The 23,170-nt window shown below is 39.7% G+C and overlaps 1 protein-coding gene across 2 annotated transcripts in view; it reads right to left on the reverse strand.

Annotated features, from left to right (window-relative positions):
• The window catches only part of LOC134750684 (mitoferrin), a 50,446-nt gene that overhangs the window by 19,615 nt on the left and 7,661 nt on the right, over positions 1-23,170 (reverse strand). For both annotated transcript variants that reach the window (XM_063685920.1, XM_063685921.1), the window contains exons 3-4: positions 5,996-6,126; positions 5,392-5,448 (exon numbers count right to left, since the gene is read on the reverse strand). In XM_063685920.1, coding sequence (XP_063541990.1) covers positions 5,392-5,448; positions 5,996-6,126 — 188 coding nt within the window. The remainder of the gene's footprint in view (positions 1-5,391; positions 5,449-5,995; positions 6,127-23,170) is intronic.

The following is a 23,170-nucleotide window of genomic DNA, read 5'->3' on the forward strand; positions in this document are numbered from 1 at the left end:
AGAATGTCCAGCATCATCCAACACTACGGTCTCACAGTCTATGTCTCGCTTGCTCCTTTATCAGGTGGACTACAGGATCCCAAGCTGGTGGTAGAGAAAAGCCATCTTCTGCTGCTGCTGATGCTGCTGATGTCAAGCACCGTCGACCTAGGTCTGCTGTCTGTGAGCATGTCATGGATAAAGCCAATCACTCAATCAAGTTTGATAAGCCTCTGGTTCTTGCCAAGGAGAAGCGTTACATACCCAGAATGCTGCGCGAGGCCATTGAGATTAAGAAATATCCAAACTTTAATAGGGAAGATGGCTTTTCTCTACCACCAGCTTGGGATCCTGTAGTCCACCTGATAAAGGAGCAAGCGAGACATAGACTGTGAGACCGTAGTGTTGGATGATGCTGGACATTCTGATGTTTTGAAAAGATGTGTCCCGCCGAGTTTGTTGCCGGTCCCATATTGGGATACCCTCCTACAATTTAGGAGGGAATTAAATCTTCTCGGGTCCGTGGTGTAGGGTTGGAGCCGGCATAGTTTATTTTTATCGCGTATATATATATATCTTTACTTGAAAAACAATTATAGTGTATAACTAGCCTTATGAACCGATTTTGCATGTACAACCAGCCTTAAAGTTTGTAGTCTATGATTGTTCATTATTTTAGTATGTGGGTATTTTTGCATTTTGTAATTTTTCCTCAGTCACCCGTTGACCACGAACGCTGTAAAGAGTTCGAAACGTCGGGATGTATTATAAATTCAATATACGCGATATAATCCGTTTTCATAGTTTTATTTCATGAGTAACTATCGCGGTAACCGAAGACAATATTAAATTAAAACATTTTCTAAAAGTATTTTAATTTGTTCTGACTTCTGATACTTCTAATAGTATTAATTATTTTGTTGTATTTTAGCATGTGAATAGTATAAATTCTCGGTATCGACATAAGTTTGCACCGTGTTTGGTAACACAGTGTATTATTATAAACGTCAAACTTCTATATAATTATGACGTTTGACGTGTCACGTATGGGTTTGATGAAAAAAAAAATTTGAGTTTCAGTTCCAAGGATGGGGAACCCCAAAAATTTATTGTTTTTTTTTTTTCTATTTTTGTGTGAAAATCTTAATGCGTTTCACAGAATACATCTACTTACCAAGTTTCAACAGTATAGTTCTGATAGTTTCAGAGAAAAGTGGCTGTGACACGGACGGACGGACAGACAGACAGACATGACGAATCTATAAGGGTTCCGTTTTTTGCCATTTGGCTACGGAACCCTAAAAAAGCCGTAGTTTAAAGTTCTTTAAATTAAATCTTATATTTGTTTAATCACAATGCTGAGTGTACATGACAATTAATCACATTTAAGTGTGCTCGTGATACCTACTCGTATTTCTGAGCTCACAACACGTTTAACAAATTAGTTCCAGTTATCAATGCAAATAGTTTTTCCTTATTCGTGTGTAAGACTAATAACGATAACCTAACCGAGCTGCCATTGTGTACATATAGCAGTGCATTGTCAATATGTCATATCATCCATACTAATATTATAAATGCGAAAGTCTGTCTGTCTGTGTGTTCCCTCTTCACGCTTAAACCGCTGAACTGATTTAGATGAAATTTGGCATAGAGATAGGTTGAGTCCCTGAGAAGGACAAAGGATACTTTTTATCCCAGAACTCACCCCTCAAGGAGGTGAAAAGGGGGGTGGAAATTTGTATGGGGAATCAATAACCGCTGAACCGATTTAGATGAAACTTGGTATGGGAATAGTTTGACCTGCGGGGAAGGATATAGAATAACTTTTATCCCCGAAATCATCCCTTAAGGGTGTAAAAAATGGGGTGGAAATGTATAGTGTGGACCAATTTGGGGGTGAAAAAAGAATGGATTAAAAAGCAGATTTGTTTAAGAATTAAGGTATCCAAATTACTAATTCCACACAGACGAAGTCGCGGGCAAAAGCTAGTATTTTATATCTACGAGCGGCGAGTCGAAGGTTCAGGCGCACCATTTTTCTTTCCAATCAAAACAAGAAGTCACGGGACTAAATCCGTACTAATAAACTAGCTTTTGCCCGCGACTTCGTCTGCGTGGAGTTAGTAATTTGGGTAGCTTATTTTTTATCCAATCTGCTTTTTATCGATTTCCCATACAAACTTCCATCCCCCTTTTCACCCCCTTAAAGAATGGTTTCTGGGTTAAAAACTACCCTATGTCCTTCCCCGGAACTCAAACTATCTCTATACCAAATTTCAACTAAATCGGTTCAGTGGTTTAAGCGTGAAGAGGTAATAGACAGACAGACACACTTTCGCATTTATAGTATGAATGTCTGTCTGCATGATACCTCTTAACACTTAAACCGCTGAACCGATTTAGATGCAATTTTGTATAGAATATAGTTTTAGGCTCGGAATAGGACATAGGATAGTTTTCGTCATCCCTCGAAGGGGTGAAGGGGGAAGGAAAAATATTTTTCACATCACCTATTTGGAAAGGGGCTTTTTCTTCCTTGCTAGGAGGGATCAGTATCACTTTTCTTCCCTGCTAGGAGGGATCAAAGTGGTACTTTTCTGTTCTAGGAAACTATTTTTTTCTTTTTTGTATATTTTTTTAGCTTAAATAATGGTTTGAAACATGATAATATCCTCATAGGTGATGTGAAAAGCAGTATGTGTCACATGGTAGCAAAATTATTTCCACCTTGGGCGTTAACACTTGAATCCCTCACTACGCTCAGGATTTTATTTTAGAATCCCTCGCTACGCTCGAGATTCTATTGTAGAATCCTTCGCTTCGTTGAGAATTTAATATGCATGCACCCTCGCCGTAAATATGTCATTTTGCTCCCTTGTGACAAAATCATCTATTATCAGCGACATTTTTTAAAACTATCCATAATAATATTATAAATGCGAAAGTCTGTCTGTCTGTCTGTGTGTTACCTCTTCACGCTTAAACTGCTGAACTGATTTAGTTGAAATTTGGTATACAGATAGTTTAAGTCCCGGGGAAGGATACTTTTTATCCCAGAACTCACCCCTCAAGGGGGTGAAAAGGGGGGGGGGTGGAAATTTGTATGGGGAATCAATAACCGCTGAACCGATTTAGATGAAACTTGGTATGGGGATAGTTTGAGCTGTTGGAACGGATATAGAATAATTTTATCCCCGAAATCATCCCTTAAGGGTGTAAAAAATGGGGTGGAAATGTATAGTGTGGACCAATTTGGGGGTGAAGAAAGGATGTATTAAAAAGCAGATTTGTTTAAGAATTAAGGTACCCAAAATACTAATTCCACGCAGACGAAGTCGCGGGCAAAAGCTAGTGTATTTATATAGGCCCCCAGATGATATAAACCCCGGTCTGTATGAATGGCGAGCGTAACACCTCTTCATTCACTAATTACTTCACAAACAAAACACCGTCGTTCCTAAAACCATATCAGATTACACCCTATGCCGGATAAGTTAAGATTCAAAATTGTAAATGTCGTTTGTAACGTGTGCTAATGTGAATGTGTATTGTTCGGTTGTAAACGTCAGGTATTGACGAGTTTACGACTATCAGTGATATATTCTGGCGGGGCTTTGCACTTTGTTATGTAATAGAACCTAACCTAACCTTAGAAGTATTAAGTAATAGGAATATCGGTCGGGAAATCGACTTCGTGATTACGAGACATGGCCCCAAATACACTTCATCACTTTACCTATATAGAATGAAGTGACTGACGATTCTTCTTGTTTCGTATCGAGGTTCCTTCGGCAATGGAAGCATAGAAAATGCGGTGGTGACGTGACGGAGTCCAGCAGTTGAGTTTAAGAAGTTTTATGGAAAAGTATTTCCTACAACCAGTACCTATTCTCTAACAGACGTATATTTCTGTTAACCTTTTGAACGCCAAGCATTGACGTAACTCGACGTGACACCGCAATAAAGCAAAATAAAACCTTAGAGAACAATAGTGATTACAAAACAGGATATCGATATTTTCACTGATTTCGTTTTTGACATACTTAGATTAGAAGAACCACTACACAGGTGTTTTACAATATAATATTAGATAATTCTGGCTTTTAGCTCTACTAAAAACCTTTAAATAACGTATTTAAATATCAAAATGTACTTGTAACTTCCACTCAAATCTCTCAATAATGCCACATCACTACTTGGTGGTGACGTCAGGCATCGGACGTGAAGTGCCGTCATGGGCGCACGGGACACTGATAAGCGCGCGTTACTCAGAGATGTGCAAACCCGTTGTCGATTATTATTACCTACTAATTAGCAAACTGCAGTATCGTTACAATAAAATAAATGCACAAGGGGTTACATTATCACAAAAGGTCAGTACCGTCTTTCAAACCAAGTTGTTTAAATTAAGCACGAAAACAAGTACCGTAACAGCACAAATAGCAGTTATTTTAGCAAAAACAACTCCTATTACAAAATGTATGGGATTAAGCCATATCTATTATTGATGGCGCTAGCGTGTTTGTCGGAACTGCGCGAAACAATTTCTATTAGGAGATTGTTACTTTCATATAATAATATTATTCCTCCATGACTCGGTCACATCACTAGGCGACGTCAAGTGCCGTTTTTGGCGTGGTTAGCTATGCTATTTACTGGGTAAGTCGTAATATAACATAATGTTGTTTTTTTTAACCTTCTATTCATAGTTGAATTGTAATAAAGTTATACAATAAAGTAGAAGGGCAAAATAAAATAATGCAAATACAAACAAAGAAATATAGTTATTTATTAAAGAGTCTTTGATAAATTAAGTTTGGACGGCAAATTACGTCGGCGGCGTGAGTGGCACAAAATGTCGACGACGTGATTTACCGTCTTTGGCGGTCAAAAGGTTAATGTATCGAATCGGACGATATTTATGAGTGTTGTTATAAAATGCGTTGTTCTTTGGTTCTTTTGGGTTTTGGTAGTTTTCATTGACCGATCGTTAGCTAAAATTGATCAAAACGCTTTAGTATGTCCGGATGTTCTCTTCTGCAGGTCGCATATCTCTACCAATTCTCGTGAAATTTTGTGAGTAGGGTTGATTGTCAGATAGATTTTTTTCCAAAGTAGCGGAAATTGGCATACCTACAGGAGTTAAGCGCCAGTGGGATCTATGCCACTTAAGACCATTGTGAGTTCGCTGTGATAATGACTAAACGAATTAAGTATTTTTACATTTTTTAAGGTTATCGCGAGGTCTACAGCTCACAGAGCACTAGTTTAAGTAGGAACTGCATATTAGTTTCAAGTTTAAAACACTTGAAAACACATAAACATAACATAACATGCCATGACCGAACGTCGACAAACCCATATAGTTTTTGTTAAAAGATAAGAAGCAAATATGAATGCAAATGTTACCTTCTGCCGGATTGGAGACTGCGTCGTGTACTAGCGACGCCAGACACCCGGACAACCCTGCAAACATTAACGTTAACTTATTATCATCCGGGCAAAGTAAATATATAACAGAGCGGTGCACTTTACTGCTAACAACAGACATCATATAAATAGTTTTCTTGGAACGATCATCGATAAAAGGATGTAAAAAGACGGTTTCATAGAAACATTCACAATCTTTTAGTAATTAGGTAAAGTGTGGTAGCAAAGCGGTAAGGATTGAGGTAGTGCGGCTTGTAAACCGGAGATCGTGGATTTAGTTTCTTACCTATGTTAGAATTAACACATGATACTTATCAGTACCTTGTGTTAAGGAAAACATCGTGAGGAAATTCATTTGGGAAGAATGGCCAGATGGTTAGTTGTCTTCGTAATTACTAGTATCTGTGCATTCTTGTATAGCGGACCCCGGACTCACTTAGATATGCACGGACGACTTCAAAAGGGTTGCTAGACTTCCTGGTGTTGCGTCGTTGTTGGTCGCTATTAGCCGGTGAACGAGATCTGCGGTGTCGTTCGATGGGCGAGCAGCAGAAGTCTCTAGTGGCTAACGGATAGAACGTACCGTGTGTGAGGTGGTCGTGCCTATGCCTTGTTAGGTGCGCGAGCGTGTGCTTGCTGTGCTCGTAGGTGGCGAAGAAGCACGCGTGCGCGGGCCCGGCGCCGAGCACCACTGCTGACATGCCGCGGATCGGCCTGGAACAAACAATACAATACAATAGAATATATTATTCTGTACAAAGTAATTACATCAGATAAAATGGGAGTTTAGATTAGGTTAAAGAAAAGGGTCATACATATTGTAGGTACCTGCACGTTTAAGAGAATCAAAAGAAAATTTTTGCCCTGTACCTCCACATCAGACAGGATACATCTTTCTTGATATAAATGTATCTAGGTAGTTAACTTTTGTTTAATTGTTTAATAAGTGAGCTTTTTTTTAAATGTGTTCGATCCTTTTTTACTTTTGGGGCATGGAAACTAGGGAATGAGGGAACTTTCTATCAACTATTTGTCTAGGTTTACATCTTATATTTATATTACATTTTTTTCATAATTCTATGAATGAAGAAGAAACGGTGGAAATATTCGATGACATTTTTCAAATGGAATGCAATTCTAAACTAATTCAATAAAACAAGTTTTACACGCGGTAAAGTCCCGTCAAAAGATATCCGTTAGTACATATGTACTAATGGATATCTTGGTTTGGTTAAGTATATTATACGTTTAATATACACATATAATATACCCTGTTATTCCTGTTCCTAAACTGTGCATTATTGGCGCGACAATAAAATAGACAACTACAATGGTTTGTTTACACTAAACTTCCTCTGCTTTTGTGAATGGGCAACGAGGAAAACCTTTCAGTAACGAAACACAACAATAGCACGTACAATCGGCATAAATAATTGGGTTCATATAAATTATAGGTTACCTTTACCTATAATTCGCGGTCGCGGGTTCAAATCCTGGTTCGTACCAATGAGTTTTTCGGAACTTATGTACGGAATAACACTTGATATTTACCAGTAGCTGTTCGGTGAAGGAAAACATCGTGAGGAAACCTGCATACATCCGCGAAGAAATTCAAAGGTGTATGTGTAGTACCCAACCCGCATTGGGCTAGCGTGGGGACTATAGCCCAATCCCTGTCGTGCATGAGAGGAGGCCTGTGCCCAGCAGTGGGACGTAATAGGCTGTTTTTTTATCTTTACTAAGGGTGGAGTTTTTAAAACACGCATTTGATACCTCGGGAGTTACAAGCGTCCATACACTACAGCTACAGTAACCGTTTACCATCAGGGACATCAGGGTATTAACCACTTAGTTAATTCTTATTTGCTAATGACAGATTAGATTAGATAGTTAAAAGTCGTTCGCATTGTTACTTTCGCTGCCGACGGTACAATGAGCACGGATTGTGTTTGTGTCCCACATATTATCATTATCATTTCGCTTACTCATCATAGCAAAAACCTTTCATTATACTCGCCTTTCAAGGTTGTTTTTTACACGCGTTTTATAAATAACTATCTTTTGCCCGCGACTTCGTCTGCGTGGAATTAGTAATTAGAATATTGAGTTTTATTCCCTACTTAAGAAATTATTGAGTCCCAATACAAACTTTCACCCCCCTTTTTACACCCTTAAAGGATGATTTCGGGGATAAAAACTATTCTATATCACTACCCACATTTCAAACTATATCTATACCAAATATCATCTAAATCCGTTCAGCGGTTATTGATTCCCCATACAAATTTCCACCCCCATAAAGGCCATAAAGGAAGATTTCTGGGATAAAAACTACCCTATGTCCTTCCTCGGGACTCAAACTATCTCTATACCAAATTTCAACTAAATCGGTTCAGCGGTTAAAGCGTGAAGAGGTAACAGACAGACAGACTTTCGCATTTATAATATTAGTATGAAACTATGAATATGTATTGTAAACCAAATGCTGCAAATCGATATTTATAGTTATATCGGTATACCACCCGACTCGTGAACTACACTAAAGGCCAATGAAAACGAGTCACTTTATATGGAAGTCTCTATACAATACAAATTGACCCGTTATTATAGCTTGTGTAGGTATGTCCAGGTGTTCAGTCACGCGTAAGTATTTAATAGTTCATACTAGAATTATTGTTGCATAGCATCTAGGATGTTCAATTACCATTTACCACCGAGGCAACATCGCTTTCCCTTCATTTTATTATTTACTAACTTTTGCCCGCGACTTCGTCTGCGTGGAATTAGTAATTTGGGTACCTTAATTCTTAAACAAATCTGCTTTTTAATCCACCCTTTTTCACCCCCAAATAGGTCCACACTATACATTTCCACCCCATTTTTTACACCCTTAAGGGATGATTTCGGGGATAAAAGTTATTCTATATCCTTTCCCACAGCTCAAACTATCCCCATACTAAGTTTCATCTAAATCGGTTCAGCGGTTATTGATTCCCCATACAAATTTCCACCCCCTTGAGGGGTGAGTTCTGGGATAAAAAGTATCCTATGTCCTTCCCCGGGACTCAAACTATCTGTATACCAAATTTCAACTAAATCGGTTCAGCGGTTTAAGCGTGAAGAGGTAACACACAGACAGACAGACAGACTTTCGCATTTATAATATTAGTATGGATAGTATGGATTGGCAAGCGTTATTTGTGTAGACTTGAAAAGTGAATACATTAAAGATTTCAAATTTTCAGCAATACTGTAGGGCGTAGGCAGTTCGATGGTAGACAACGCTATTTGTGCCATTTTCAACCAAAAGGGTACTTATTGTCGGTTGTCAATAAGACGCTATTTCCATATAGCTTCAATTCGAAATCAACCTTATCGACAAGCGACAATGTGGTACCTTTTGGTTGAAAACGTCACATTTAAAGACAGCCCTTCCCTAGAAGCAGTAAATTGCGGTTATTTAATAAAGGTCAATGTGGGAAAGACCAGCATAAAAAGTATTGCAGAGAAGACAGTCATAGGGCAAGAACTTTCGTATTTGTATATATTATATTATCCGAATCGCTAAACTTAAGTGGTAGTGGGCGGGGCACATTGCACGTAGAACCGATGGCCATTGGGGCAAGTGGCGACCACGTACCGGAAGGCGCAGTAAGATCGCGGGAGTCCGCTGGATGCGGGTGGCGCAAGACCGGTCATTGTGGCACTCTTTGGGAAAGGCCTATGTCCAGCAGTGGACGTCCTCTGGCTGATGTGATGATATTATAATAGAACTATTATAAGCCTATACGGTGTCTCACTGCTGGGCAAAGGCCTCCCCGCTTGATTTCCCCATTCGTCTCGGTTTTGAGCACCTCTGTGGGTGCATGCGGCAGACATGGCCGGCCCAGTCCCATTTCAGCTTGGCGGTCTCATCTCCAACATCAGTAATGCGCGTTTTTGAGCGTGATGGTGATGATGATGAGATTAATAAGTTACAGAACTTAATGTGAAACGTTCCAAAACAAGATGCTTTACTTATATATTACAATATCTTATTCATCGTCATGTTACTAAGAAACATGACAGTAGAAATATTATGTAGTTTCAGAAAGCCATTATTTGTGCGATAAGGTATTCGCGGTACGATTAACATGTAAATGAATTCACATGATGTTTGTTTATTGGCTCACTGAATTCATTTCATTATGCTACCTATACTTACTTGATGATTAAACTCATTACTACAGATGGTTAAGGTTCTTTATTAATATAAAATAACGTGTTTTTAGTACAAGATTGAATCGAAAAAGTGACACTATTTTTACATGCAATTGCTTTAAATCTAAAAAACGAATATAGTAAAGCGCGTAAAGGTTTTAATACCGAACAAAATTGTAAATTCATTTTCATCAAGTCATCACGTATCACTCAGAAGATACATATAAAAACAGAAGAGGTTAGAACTAGTGATCCAAGTGACCTAATCGTAATCAAAATACATTGAGAACACCAATGCATGTTTACCACGTTGACACGTCGCTGCTATAATATTACAGGGTTCTATGTTACATTTTCAAGATAGTTGAAATTCGACTTAATGTCACTATGATAAAGTTCAAATTTCAGTTAGATAAAAGTGAAACATAGACTGTAATATTGGGGCGTCTCACATTGACAATTAACTGTACAGTCAGAATCAAAGGATAGATAGTAGCGGCAAAAGTGGCCAAAAAGCTTGTGTGAACAAATACTAGGCTCTCCAATGAGGGCTATTGTTTTTTTGCTCACCAGTTGGCGCCTCTATTTTTTTTTTTTTTTTATTATCCTATCTGGCTTTTACTCCCCGCAATTTCGCACGGGGTGAATTTGCCAATGTCGGTTTTTGACTTTCACACGTGAGGAGAATGTTCGGTAGTCTGGGAGGTGTGGTTGGGAAAACCCAAAAACGAATAATTGTTATGAACATCACAGACAAACACATGACGAATACAAAAATTAGTAGAAAAGCGGGAAGTGGGTGACAGAACGTTAATAGTGCCAACATGAAGGAAGTGGAAGAGAAGAAAACGATATATAAAATAAATATGAAGTATAGAATAAAACATAAATAATCAGACGCATTAGATTATAAAAGATAAGACGCTATTTAGAGTTTAATGTTGTTCGTTTGTAAATATTTAATGAGTATAGAAGTAAGCCTAGCATCCATGTGACATGTTTTTTTTTGCTCACCAGTTGGCGCCTCTGTTGATGGTGGTCCAAAAGACTAAAGAACAGCTGTCAGTCATTGAAGTGACAAGTGACATTTGACATTTCGAACTATGAAAAAGACCACCATCTACACTAGCGCCCCTAGCGGCGAATTCATACGCGTTAGCCCTCATTGCATTACAACCGCATGACTAGTGTAGTATGTTAACAATCGGTAAAGCAGTGATAGCCGAGAATAGCCGGGCGCTACTGTAATCGTCGCTGCAAATTGAGTTAAATTTGCCCGGCCCTGCAACAGTGCGTACTGACTACTGTGATGTGAGCTGATATAACGCTTGTATGTTACAACCCTCTCGGCATTATAACCGCATCATTAGTGTAGTATGTTAACAAATCAAACGGTGCGTAAAGCCGTGGTAGCCGAGCAAGGCCGGGCGCCACTGTATTAATCGTTGTTGCAAATAGAGTTATTTCCCCGGCCCTGCATAACAGTACCGTACTGTGATGTAAGCTGATATAACGCATATGTTACAACCCTTCTAGACCCTCACTTGGCATTATAACCGCATCACTAGTGCAGTACGTTGACAAATCAAACTGTGCGTAAAGCAGTGATAGCCGAGCAAGGCCGGGCGCCACTGTAATCATCGCTGCAAATAGAGTTATTTCCCCGGCCCTGCATTACAGAACCGTACTGTGATGTAAGCTGATATAACGCAATATATGTTACAACCCTTCTAGACCCTCACTTGACATTATAACCGCATCACTAGTGCAGTACGTTGACAAATCAAACTGTGCGTAAAGCCGTGGTAGCCGAGCAAGGCCGGGCGCCACTGTAATCGTCGCTGCAAATAGAGTTATTTCCCCGGCCCTGCATTACAGAACCGTACTGTGATGTAAGCTGATATAACGCATATGTTACAACCCTTCTAGACCCTCACTTGGCATTATAACCGCATCACTAGTGCAGTACGTTGACAAATCAAACTGTGCGTAAAGCAGTGATAGCCGAGCAAGGCCGGGCGCCACTGTAATCATCGCTGCAAATAGAGTTATTTCCCCGGCCCTGCATTACAGAACCGTACTGTGATGTAAGCTGATATAACGCAATATATGTTACAACCCTTCTAGACCCTCACTTGACATTATAACCGCATCACTAGTGCAGTACGTTGACAAATCAAACTGTGCGTAAAGCCGTGGTAGCCGAGCAAGGCCGGGCGCCACTGTAATCGTCGCTGCAAATAGAGTTATTTCCCCGGCCCTGCATTACAGTACCGTACTGTGATGTAAGCTGATATAACGCATATGTTACAACCCTTCTAGACCCTCACTTGGCATTATAACCGCATCACTAGTGCAGTACGTTGACAAATCGATAAAACAGTTATCACTGCGTTCCTCCTCACATTTGAAACCAAATTTCGTAACTATTGGTTCGAAAATACTCGTGATATTGTTATCCACTGACCATTGTTATCTACATTACATCATATCAGTCACGGACCGCAGCCGCGATTCCCAGGATGTGACCGATTTTGATAGCTAGCTGGCTGGCTGACAGACGGACGGACGGAGGGGCTTAACTGATCAAAAGTGGACTTTGTCTCGTAATACGGTTCAAAAAGTAACATTTTTTTATGTCTTCAATGCTAGTCACAGAAGCAGCACTAGTTGTAACAGCGAGACACTTAACTGGCATTAAAATTGGCAAACTCTTTGCAATAAGGTTGTCGAAGTTGATGTCAACTTTTGCCAGTGTTTCTAAGGTACTAAGGCCCTCCTTATCGATTTCGATGACGGCGACCCCAGCAATTATGGATTACGCCTATTATGGGCCCGAATGTGGCTAACCAGACCGAACTTGGTCTTAAAGACTTTACTGCAGGTGTTACAATAGAATTGACCAGACGCGTTATACGTATACGCGTACGAGGGCTTCGGTCTCTCTTTGCGTTGTTGGCGTTTGACATCTAAGATATTGAGGCTAAGGTACTACGAAGGCAATGTCCCCTTCGAAACGTGAGATGTAAATTTTTCAAGCTTTAGGTATTTATAATATGCGATATGTCCCGTTTTACATACTAAATAACAAATTTTACAAAATCGTCAGACACATTCACTGCCAGCGACTCGCTGCTCTGCTCGTATGCTCTTTTCATTAAATTTTAATGTAATAGTAAATGTTTTATGTAATGTAAATGTGTACGGCTCACCCGGTATTGTATTGTCCTAGTCCTAGCTCTAAGTATATTGATTTGCATGGTAGGTTTTAATTAATTGTACTGTTTAACATTAGTATTTAAGTTTTTTGTTACTAACACTTCCATGGGCTATGCCTGAAAATAAATGATTATTTAATTTATTTAATTTTCGCTACATATGGTTTTTCCCATGTTTATCGGCTACACTCGTAGCGCGTAGCCCGCGCTGGCACTGAATGTGTTAACCTTGAAGATTGCACTATTTGCACGCGTGTAACGAATAATAGGTATTAGCCAAAGAATGTGAAAAACACAATGTTACTCTCTAAAGACGACATTGTTTGTTTAAGGTTTGTTTAATATGTATTTTGGTCGCGAAACGCGATCGTTGTATGCTCACGTCTCTTATCTTACGGCAATTATCTTAAATAGCCTGCCGTCTATTTGCGAGTGTTATTGCACAACGAAATCGCGATTCGCGGCACTTAATAATACTCATCATTGTTATCATGCTTATTGTACAGGTTTTGGATCGCAAACCGACCAAAAAGCATTTTATAAACTCTATAATTAGTCAATTATACAGATCGATCGATTTATGAAAAATGGCACAGTTTTTTTTATATACCTACGCTACAACGAGTAAGATCTCAGCTCAGCCCCTTAGATTAACCAAAGATAGATATACCGTAATAGATGGATGTCTGCACTCACCCTTACCTAGCTGCTGGACGAGAGAGGGGCGAGACGCGCGGGAGGAGTACATATGACCTTATGATTACCGGTCCATCTACGGCACGATCAAGCGCTGCCGTGTACTTAAATATTACAATATATTAAATTCTGTTATATATATACCCATTGTGGAAGCTGATTATAAGATATAATACTTCAAACCGTCTACATCATTGAAGAGCACCGAATTATCCTACAATTTATGGTGACCCGACGTGATCTGGATGACGCAACTGGAAGGCGAAGATATCCCGGAATAAGTGCATACCTACTGGATCCGAAGGAAGTACGCCCGTTCCTTTTAGTGTCAATCATTTCCTATAAAAAGTTATTGTTCTCGACTTGTGTTAATTTAGTTCGATAATTCTTGTGCAATTAGTGCGGTTTGTGAGTTTAATCTAATTAGGTAGGTACCACCGTTTGCAAAATTATTAACAAAACTTCGTAATTCCTCATTCTTTACGCATAAATAGCATTAAAGTAGCTTCTTTATAGTTCTAAAGTAAATAATACATACGTGTTGGTACCCTAAAACAATTACATATTCTATAAAATTCGACTTAAAAATTGTGTGTTAACACAGTGTTCCACAGTGTCTAACTTTCGTATTTTAAAATTACTAGTTTTTCTTAAATTCATTTGTCCCACTTAAAATAAAAGTACTTATAGGTATTTAAACATAATTGCCGACTATTTCAGGAAATTAACGGGATATAAGCCGGTGAGAACTAGTGATTTCGTCAACTACACTGCACAGCGGTTTCCAGCGGCAGCGCCGTGTTACACCGTGTCGGGTTGCATTGACCGCCCGGTACCTATAGTGCACACCTGTTATCAGCGATTTACGAGGTTGGATTCATTTTAATTACTTACTTATAACTATCATCTTTGTTATTTTCGCCTGCATAATGACCGAATTAAAGGACCTTTTAAAACAACGGGCCACTTTAAGAGGCCGCATAACATTATTTGAAAAGTTTTTAACGCCTTTAATGAATCTCGACAGTGTAACTGAGCGTAATAAATTAATAAACAATGAATTAAGCTTAAGATTATCTAAATTTCAAGAGTTGAGTTACACTTTCGACGAAATTCAAAATAAAATTGAGGATTTAGACCTGGATACGTCCAAGCAGATGGAAGAAAGGGAGCAAACGGAAAACCAGTTCTTCCAATTGATTGGCACCGCTCAAGAGTTTTTAGATGCGTTTAACGATAGCAAAATAAAACAAGGAGACGGGTCTTCATGTCGTGGCAGTTCCACATCAGTTACAAATCACGTTAAACTGCCACCCTTGAAAATTCCTCCTTTTAGCGGTGATACAAATAAATGGCTTCAGTTCAGAGACATGTACTTGTCTCTCATTCACGATAATGAAAATTTAGACAACATAAGTAAATTCCATTATTTAAAATCATATTTGGAGGGTTCCGCTCTGGCAGTCATTAATTCGGTCAGCGTTTCGGCAGATAATTATCAAATTGCTTGGTCGTTGCTCTGTGACAGGTACAATAATAAGCGTCTATTAATTAACGAACACATTAAATGTCTATTTTCGATTGAGGCGCTCTCTAAGGAGTCCGACCGGGGCCTACGCAACTTAGTCGATGCAATTTCGAAAAATTTAAGTGCTTTGAATTTGTTAGGCGAGCCGACTGATAGTTGGGGCACGCTTATTATTTATATAGGCTCATCGAAGTTGGACTCTGTAACCGCGAGAAATTGGGAGGAGCATCGGAGCAAATTAGAGACCCATACTTTAGACGATTTCTTCAACTTTCTTCGTCAAAGGGCAACTGTATTAGAAACAGTCTATGCCGCTAAAACCTTAAATAATCAAAGTCAAAATAATAAGGTTGAAAATCGTCACAACTTTAATAGGTCGAAATCATTCATTTCTTCTTCGCTCGATTCACACCCCCGTGGCAGTTGTTTGGCCTGTAAACAAGATCATAAATTATATCAGTGCAACAAATTTAAATCGATGTCTGTGGAAGAACGAAATGCAAAGGTCTTTCAATGGAAATTATGTAGTAATTGTTTACGTAATGATCACCAATCGTACCAATGCCGCCTCGTTGGCGTTGGTTGCCGCATCTGTAAAAGAAGGCATAATACTTTGCTTCACAAAGCAAACAACTTACCTAGCGGTTCTCAACCGCATCAAATGCAACCATCATCATCATCATCACAACAAAATAACGTAGAATCGTCTGCGTCTACATCCTTACCTACCAACTCAACTTCTAACCTTGAAGTACCTACCAATGCTACTAATAACGCATCTTCTGGCCCGCGTCCGGTAATTACACTGTCTGCTGGCTCCTCAGGCTTGGCTCTTCATTCAACGGCTGTGGTCGAGGTGTCAAACAATGGCAACATAATAAAATTGCGCGCTCTTCTAGATAACGGTTCGCAATCTTCTTTCATAACGGAGGCGGCGGTAGCTAAGTTAGGATGCCCTACGATTAAAAAATACCATTGCGTGTCCGGTCTTAAAAATGAAACCGTAGGCATTGCCGAACACTGCAACGTACAGATAAGGTCTACTTATACCTCATTCACTACAAATGTTACATGTTATGTCCTACCAGTTATAACCGACCCTGTTCCTCAAATTGAGATACGGGTCGACGAACTCGACATTCCCGGCCACATACAATTAGCTGATCCAGACTTCTATCGCCCTGGAGATATCGATATACTTCTAAGTTTGGATATCTTCTGGGATGTCCTTGGTACTTCTCAAATAAAACTCGGACCAAACAAACCAGTCCTCCATGAAACTGAGTTTGGATGGATCCTCGGTGGCCGCAATAGGTGGAATTGGGCAAAGCCTCCCAACAAGACTTATTGCCATTTCAGTCAGGACATACAACAGCAACTTGTAAAGTTTTGGGAAATAGAAGAAGTTCCTAACAACAAGCCTACGTCAAATAGCGACGAATACTGTGAAACCCTTTTTCAAGAAACAACGCAGCGTGAAGAGGATGGTAAATTTTGTGTTCAAATACCTCTTTGCGATTCACCAGATGTCTTAGGCGACTCATTTAAAATCGCCGAACGGCGACTACATCAAATGGAACGTAAAATGAAACAAAAACCAGAATTTAAAGATGAGTATACCAAATTTATGCAAGAGTACGAGCGCCTAGGACATATGAGTGAAGTACCTAAGCCCGAGCGAGGGTGCTACCTACCTCATCACGCTGTGATACGTGAATCCAGCGAAACTACGCGCTTGCGCGTAGTATACGACGCGTCAGCAAAAACGTCATCAGGCGTATCATTCAATGATATCCAACATGTCGGACCTGTCGTCCAGGACGACCTCTTCTCCATATTGCTGCGTTTCAGGCAACACAAATATGTAGTGACAGCCGATGTGGAAAAGATGTATCGTCAAATTTTAGTAGAACCTAGACAACGTCATCTCCAGATGATTTTATGGCGTGAGCAATCGGATCAACCAATTAAAATATACCAACTTAATACAATTACATATGGTACATCATCTGCGCCATTCCTAAGTACGCGATGCCTAGTTCAGCTCGCTAATGAGTGCAATGATGTAAGAGTTGCTAATATAATAAAGCACGATTTCTATGTCGATGACGTCATTACAGGGAGCAGCTCAAAGGAGGACTTGTGCTACATAATAAATTCAATAACGGAAGTTCTTCATTCAGCGCACTTGCCATTGCGTAAATTCCGTTCTAATATCGGTTCCGTCCTCCAAGACAATTCTAATGCATTGATACCTAAAGACCTAGATTTCAGTTCACAATCAAGTGCTTTAGGACTTAAATGGGATCCAAGCACTGATACATTCAACTTTCCTGTCGATATAAAACATTCGTCAGTAGCCACCAAGCGATCGATCTTATCGAATTCTGCTAGATTGTTCGATCCTCTAGGGTTGTTGAGCTTATGTACAATTGTACCAAAAATAATTCTAAAAAATTTATGGCTTACTAAGTTAGACTGGGACGATCCTATTCCTACAGATTTATCAAAATCATGGTTCAATTTTGTGCTAGGCCTTAAGAGCCTGACCAACTTTCAAATACCTAGATTTGCTCTCGCTGACGATCCCGATGCGATCGTTGAATTGCATACATTCTGTGATGCATCACAAGATGCGTACGCAGCATGCGTCTACTTGCGTTCGATTAGTAGCTCAGGTAGCATATCAGTAAATCTATTATGCGCTAAAACGAAAGTCAGTCCCGTGAAAGCTCAGACAATTCCGCGCCTTGAATTATGCGGAGCTTTATTAGCTGCACGATTAAGCTCGAAAGTAATCGAAGCTTTACGACTTACAGTCACCAACATCTATCATTGGACAGACTCATCCGTGACTCTAGGATGGATCTGTTCACCCTCGCAGAATCTTAAAACGTTTGTATCAAACCGTGTCGCAGAGATTCAACAGCTTACAGCAAATGGATCCTGGAGACACGTCCCAGGTGTTCAAAACCCTGCGGACTTAGCATCACGTGGTGTAAGTCCATCACAAGTAGCTGATGCTAACTTATGGTGGCATGGCCCCTCCTTTCTTTTAGAAGGGCCATCAGCCTGGCCAGAAGTAATTAAACCTAGTGCCAACATACCTGAAATAAAAACTAACAAAACTAATTCTAAACCTAAAACTACTATACCTATAACATGCACTACAACTATACCTATAACTTGTGATAAATTAGTAAATTTCGACAATTTCTCTAAATTTACAATTTTATTACGAAGCTTGGCTTATGCATTGCGTTTTATCCACAACGTACGACATTCAAATAATAAAACAACTGGCCATCTAACTACAGACGAACTACAATTATCGTTACATCATCTTGTTAAGCAACACCAAGAGGAGTGTTTCGAGCATGAACTACATCTACTAAATAACAAAAAGGGCTTACCTTCAAAATCGCGAATCCTTTCTCTCCGACCCTTCGTGGATGAGAAGAGTATCCTCCGAGTAGGCGGACGTATTCAAAATTCATCTGAAATATTTAGTAAAAAGCATCCGATTATATTGGACTCTAAAAATAGTTTCACCAAATTACTTTTCATACAAGAACACAAAAAATTGTGCCATGGAGGTGCTCAGCTTTTACTGACTAACGTCAGGCAATTATACTGGCCTGTTGCTGGAAGAAGATTAGCCAAATCTACTGTAAACAATTGTAAAATCTGTAAAATACTTAAAGCTAAATCTGTTATACCAATAATGGGAAACTTACCCTCCGCTCGAGTCAATCCTAGCTTCCCTTTCGAGGTTACCGGTATCGACTTCGCTGGTCCATTTCCGACTCGCGATCGAAAGGGACGTAGTTGCAAAATAATTAAAAGTTATTTATGTATATTCGTCTGCTTTGCAACCAAAGCAATTCATTTAGAAATTGCATCAGACTTGAGTGCAGAGGCATTTATCATGTGTTTGAATCGTTTTATCTCTCGCAGAGGAAAGCCCAGCGTAATCCATTGCGATAATGGCCGAAACTTTGTAGGCGCAAATAATGAATTTAAAAGATTCTTAGAATCTTGCGGTGAATCCATCTCGTCATATGCTGCCGGTGAATTCATAAATTTCAAGTTCTCACCTGCTTATTCACCGCATTTTAACGGACTTAGTGAAGCCGGCGTAAAGGCTGCCAAACATCATTTAACGCGTATGATAGGGAACACTAACCTCACCTTTGAGCAATTATCGTCTTTATTTGCACAGGTCGAGGCAATTTTAAATTCTAGGCCTATAACTCCCCTATCAGCTGATCCTACAGACCTTTATCCTTTGTGTCCCGGGCACTTCTTGATCGGTAAACCGCTCACTTCATTGCCATCACCCACACTGACCGAAATCAACCCAAATCGACTAAGAAAATATGAACAAATTGAGCAGATCCGACAACAGTTTTGGGAGAGATGGCGCACTGAATATTTGAACGAGCTGCAGCAACGATCAAAGTGGCGCATCAACCAGGGACATCTCGCTGAAGGCGATATGGTGGTACTCAAGGAGGCTAACTTACCACCACTCAAATGGCGCATGGGCCGCATTCATCGACTGTATCCAGGAGCCGATGGTGTTGCACGCGTTGCAGATGTGAACACGTCGAAGGGTATCATCCGCCGTGCCGTCACAAATCTCTGCCCGCTACCTAACGATGAGCGCGAAGAAGCTACTCGAAAACCCACAGTTTCCGAGGGGGGGAATATGTCTGCACTCACCCTTACCTAGCTGCTGGACGAGAGAGGGGCGAGACGCGCGGGAGGAGTACATATGACCTTATGATTACCGGTCCATCTACGGCACGATCAAGCGCTGCCGTGTACTTAAATATTACAATATATTAAATTCTGTTATATATATACCCATTGTGGAAGCTGATTATAAGATATAATACTTCAAACCGTCTACATCATTGAAGAGCACCGAATTATCCTACAATGGATACAGTCTAAGGAAAAAACGTGCCTCGAAAATCACGAAAATTTGATTCTCGATCAGATGGCGCCACTAATTTTGGCCTACACTCGTATAGAGGGCGTTGACTGTTTCGTTTGTTATTTACAATTTTAACGCATACCAGTGAAAGAACACGGGTCAAAATCATATAAAAATAATTATTGCAAATAAAAAAATCATTTATCCATATTTAAATACATTTTATCGTATTTTTATAAATATTTATTTTTAGTTTTAAAGTGTGTCGACAGATGGCAGTGAATTTACTGGGGTTACAAAATTTACTATGACAGTACCGCTCTAGTATAAGTTACTCTATGGATTAACCTTATTTCTTAAGAGGGGGCTAATGAAAAATTGTAATTTTTATATTGTATTTTAATCAAGGGAAATAATTCACACAGAAACTAGATTACCTAAGTATTTGCAGCGGGCAGACTCCAACCAAAACCTTTAAAGGTTAAAGTGGGCTCGATAGAAAAAAATCACAAAAACAAGTTTAGTTTTCGTTTACTTTCAGTTTTTTTTTATTCGTCGCCTCTGGCGCCTTTTTGTATTGTCACCTGTCAAATGCTGTGCAATATACCGTTATGTAAAAAGTACAAGCTTTTCTTTCTCAAATCACTAATTAAAACCACGAAATCCTTCAATTACTATTAATTTTATATTGAACAAGAAATAGTCTCACTCACTGATGTTCATCGCGTAAATCTGCGGACATTAGCAAATTATCTGCCGGATGCGCTTCACTTCAATTACATCAAACGAGGTAATTTTCCTTCGGCGTGTAGCCTTTTCATTATGATAATAAACAAGAAATCTGACTATAGAATGATTGTATTGGTCGTCAAAGGAGTTGAAACCGACTCACTGGCTACGAGCGATATCGCTACTCGCTAAGAATCGCTGCTGCGCGGACATCTGGGGCCCGTTTATCAAAAGCTTGTGTTTCATCAAAAACAAGTGGAAGTCCCTTTTTGACAGCTTTTGTTAGAAAGGGACTGCCACTTGTATTACAAGCTACAAGCTTTTGATAAACGGGCCCCTGGGGCGCATTCTATAAAATCACAAGTTTCAATTCTACATTTCGAAAGCGGCAGCAACCCTGGCTAAGACGTCATCGGTCAAGCGCGTGACAAACGCTTTCCAACTGTTATTTTGTAATTTCTAGCTTTTACACAATGGGGCCCTGTCTGTTGAGCCAACCCTAAGCAAATGGATTCACATTGGCATGCCTATGATGATGACCCTGACTCTGACTACGCTAGTCCAATGAAGTATTTCCTTTGCGCATATTGATTATTTGACGCTACTGTCCGGATTACGTTCCTGCGTCCGCGGCCGCTGCATATTTCATGAGTGGTTGACGCACGTCGCTATTGACCTTCTAATTCGGCATCGATCAAACTTCTGCCCCATTTCCTCGTACAGAAACCGGGTTAACGGGCATCTTTGTTGACCCGTCTTCTTCAAAAAATATAATTTTGTCCGGGAAATTATTTTTGATAACCTATGCCTGACCCAGGGATTCCCTGTGCGCCGCAAGAAGGGACGCCCTGAGGCAATCCTATACTCATCATGTTACCTATTTCGAATAGCTTAACTAGGTTAGGGCGCCGAGATTGATTTTTAAACTTGCAAGTGCGCAGCGGACTGAAAGAGATTGGGAACCCCTGGCCTAACGTATGTAGTGCGAAAAGTTATCAATATCATTATCATAATAAAAAACTGGCCAAGTGCGAGTCGGACTCGCCCACCGAGGATTCCGTATTTTTTAGTATTTGTTGTTATACGGCAACAGATATACATCATCTGTGAAAATTTCAACTGTCTAGCTATCATGGTTCATGAGATACAGCTTGGTGACAGACAGACGGATAGAGAAGTCTTAGTAATAGCAAAGAGGATATAATAAGATAGAGCGGTACTGTCATAGTGAATTTTGTAACCACTGTAAATTCACTGCCATCTATCGACACACTTTAAAACTAAAAATTAAGATTTATAAAAATACGTTAAAATGTATTTAAATATTGATAAATGATTTTTTTATTTGCATTAATTATTTTTATATGATTTTGAACCATGTTCTCTAACGGATATGCGTTAAAATTATAAATAACAAACGAAACCGTCAACGCCCTCTATACGAGAGAGGGCCAAAACTAGTGGTGACATCTGATTTTCTATCTGATTTTCTAGGCACGTTTTTTCCTTAGACTGATCCATCTATTACGGAGTTATATCTATCTTTGGTAATAGGGTCCCGTTTTTACACCCATAGGGTACCCGTACGGACCCTTAAAAATATCAAAACTCTATGACCATTAGTGGTTCTTATGTCTTAGAAATAAAGTTCAAAAATGGTTAACAGTGAGGATGGAACAATCGTTAGTGACGCCCGACATTGACCTTCCGATTCTTCGATCAAACTTTACTCCATTTACGTGTTGACCTTTACTCATTATGTCATAATGAACTACAATTTGGGGCGTCACGCGAATAGTTGGTTCTGCTAGTTTACGAATATTTACTTATTTATTTTCAAGTTTTAAAATTTTATAGAAGCACTGGTGGCCTAGCGGTAAGAGCGTGCGACTTTCAACCCGGAGGTCGCGGGTTCAAACCCCGGCTCGTACCAATGAGTTTTTCGGAACTTATGTACGAAATATCATTTAATATTTACCAATCGCTTTTCGGTGAACGAAAAACATCGCGAGGAAACCGGACTAATCCTAACAAGGCCTAGTTCCCCCTCTGGGTTGGAAGGTCAGATGGCAGTCGCTTTCGTATAAACTAGTGCATACGTCAATTCTTAGGATTAGTTGTCAAGCGGACCCCAGGCTCCCATGAGCCGTGGCAATATGCCGGGATAACGCGAGGAAGAAGAATTTACAAGTTTTATAGAAGCCACGATAACCACAGAGGGTAAACAGCTGTGAAGTAAAATGAAATCGATGTCATATAAATCATATAATAAATAAGAATATACAAAGGCCTCCGGTGACCGAGGTTGAATAAGGACCCAATGTCTAGCTTCCGCGACTGACTCCTTCCAGTGGATGGAGTCAAGACAGTGGTGCACAAACTATAGCCAAAAATAAGGGCTCGCGAGTCGGGTTCGATTATTTTTGTCACTCGGAAAGAAAACGG

This window comes from Cydia strobilella, chromosome 20 (genome assembly GCF_947568885.1).
Source record: "Cydia strobilella chromosome 20, ilCydStro3.1, whole genome shotgun sequence".
NCBI classification, from domain to species: Eukaryota; Metazoa; Arthropoda; class Insecta; order Lepidoptera; family Tortricidae; genus Cydia; species Cydia strobilella.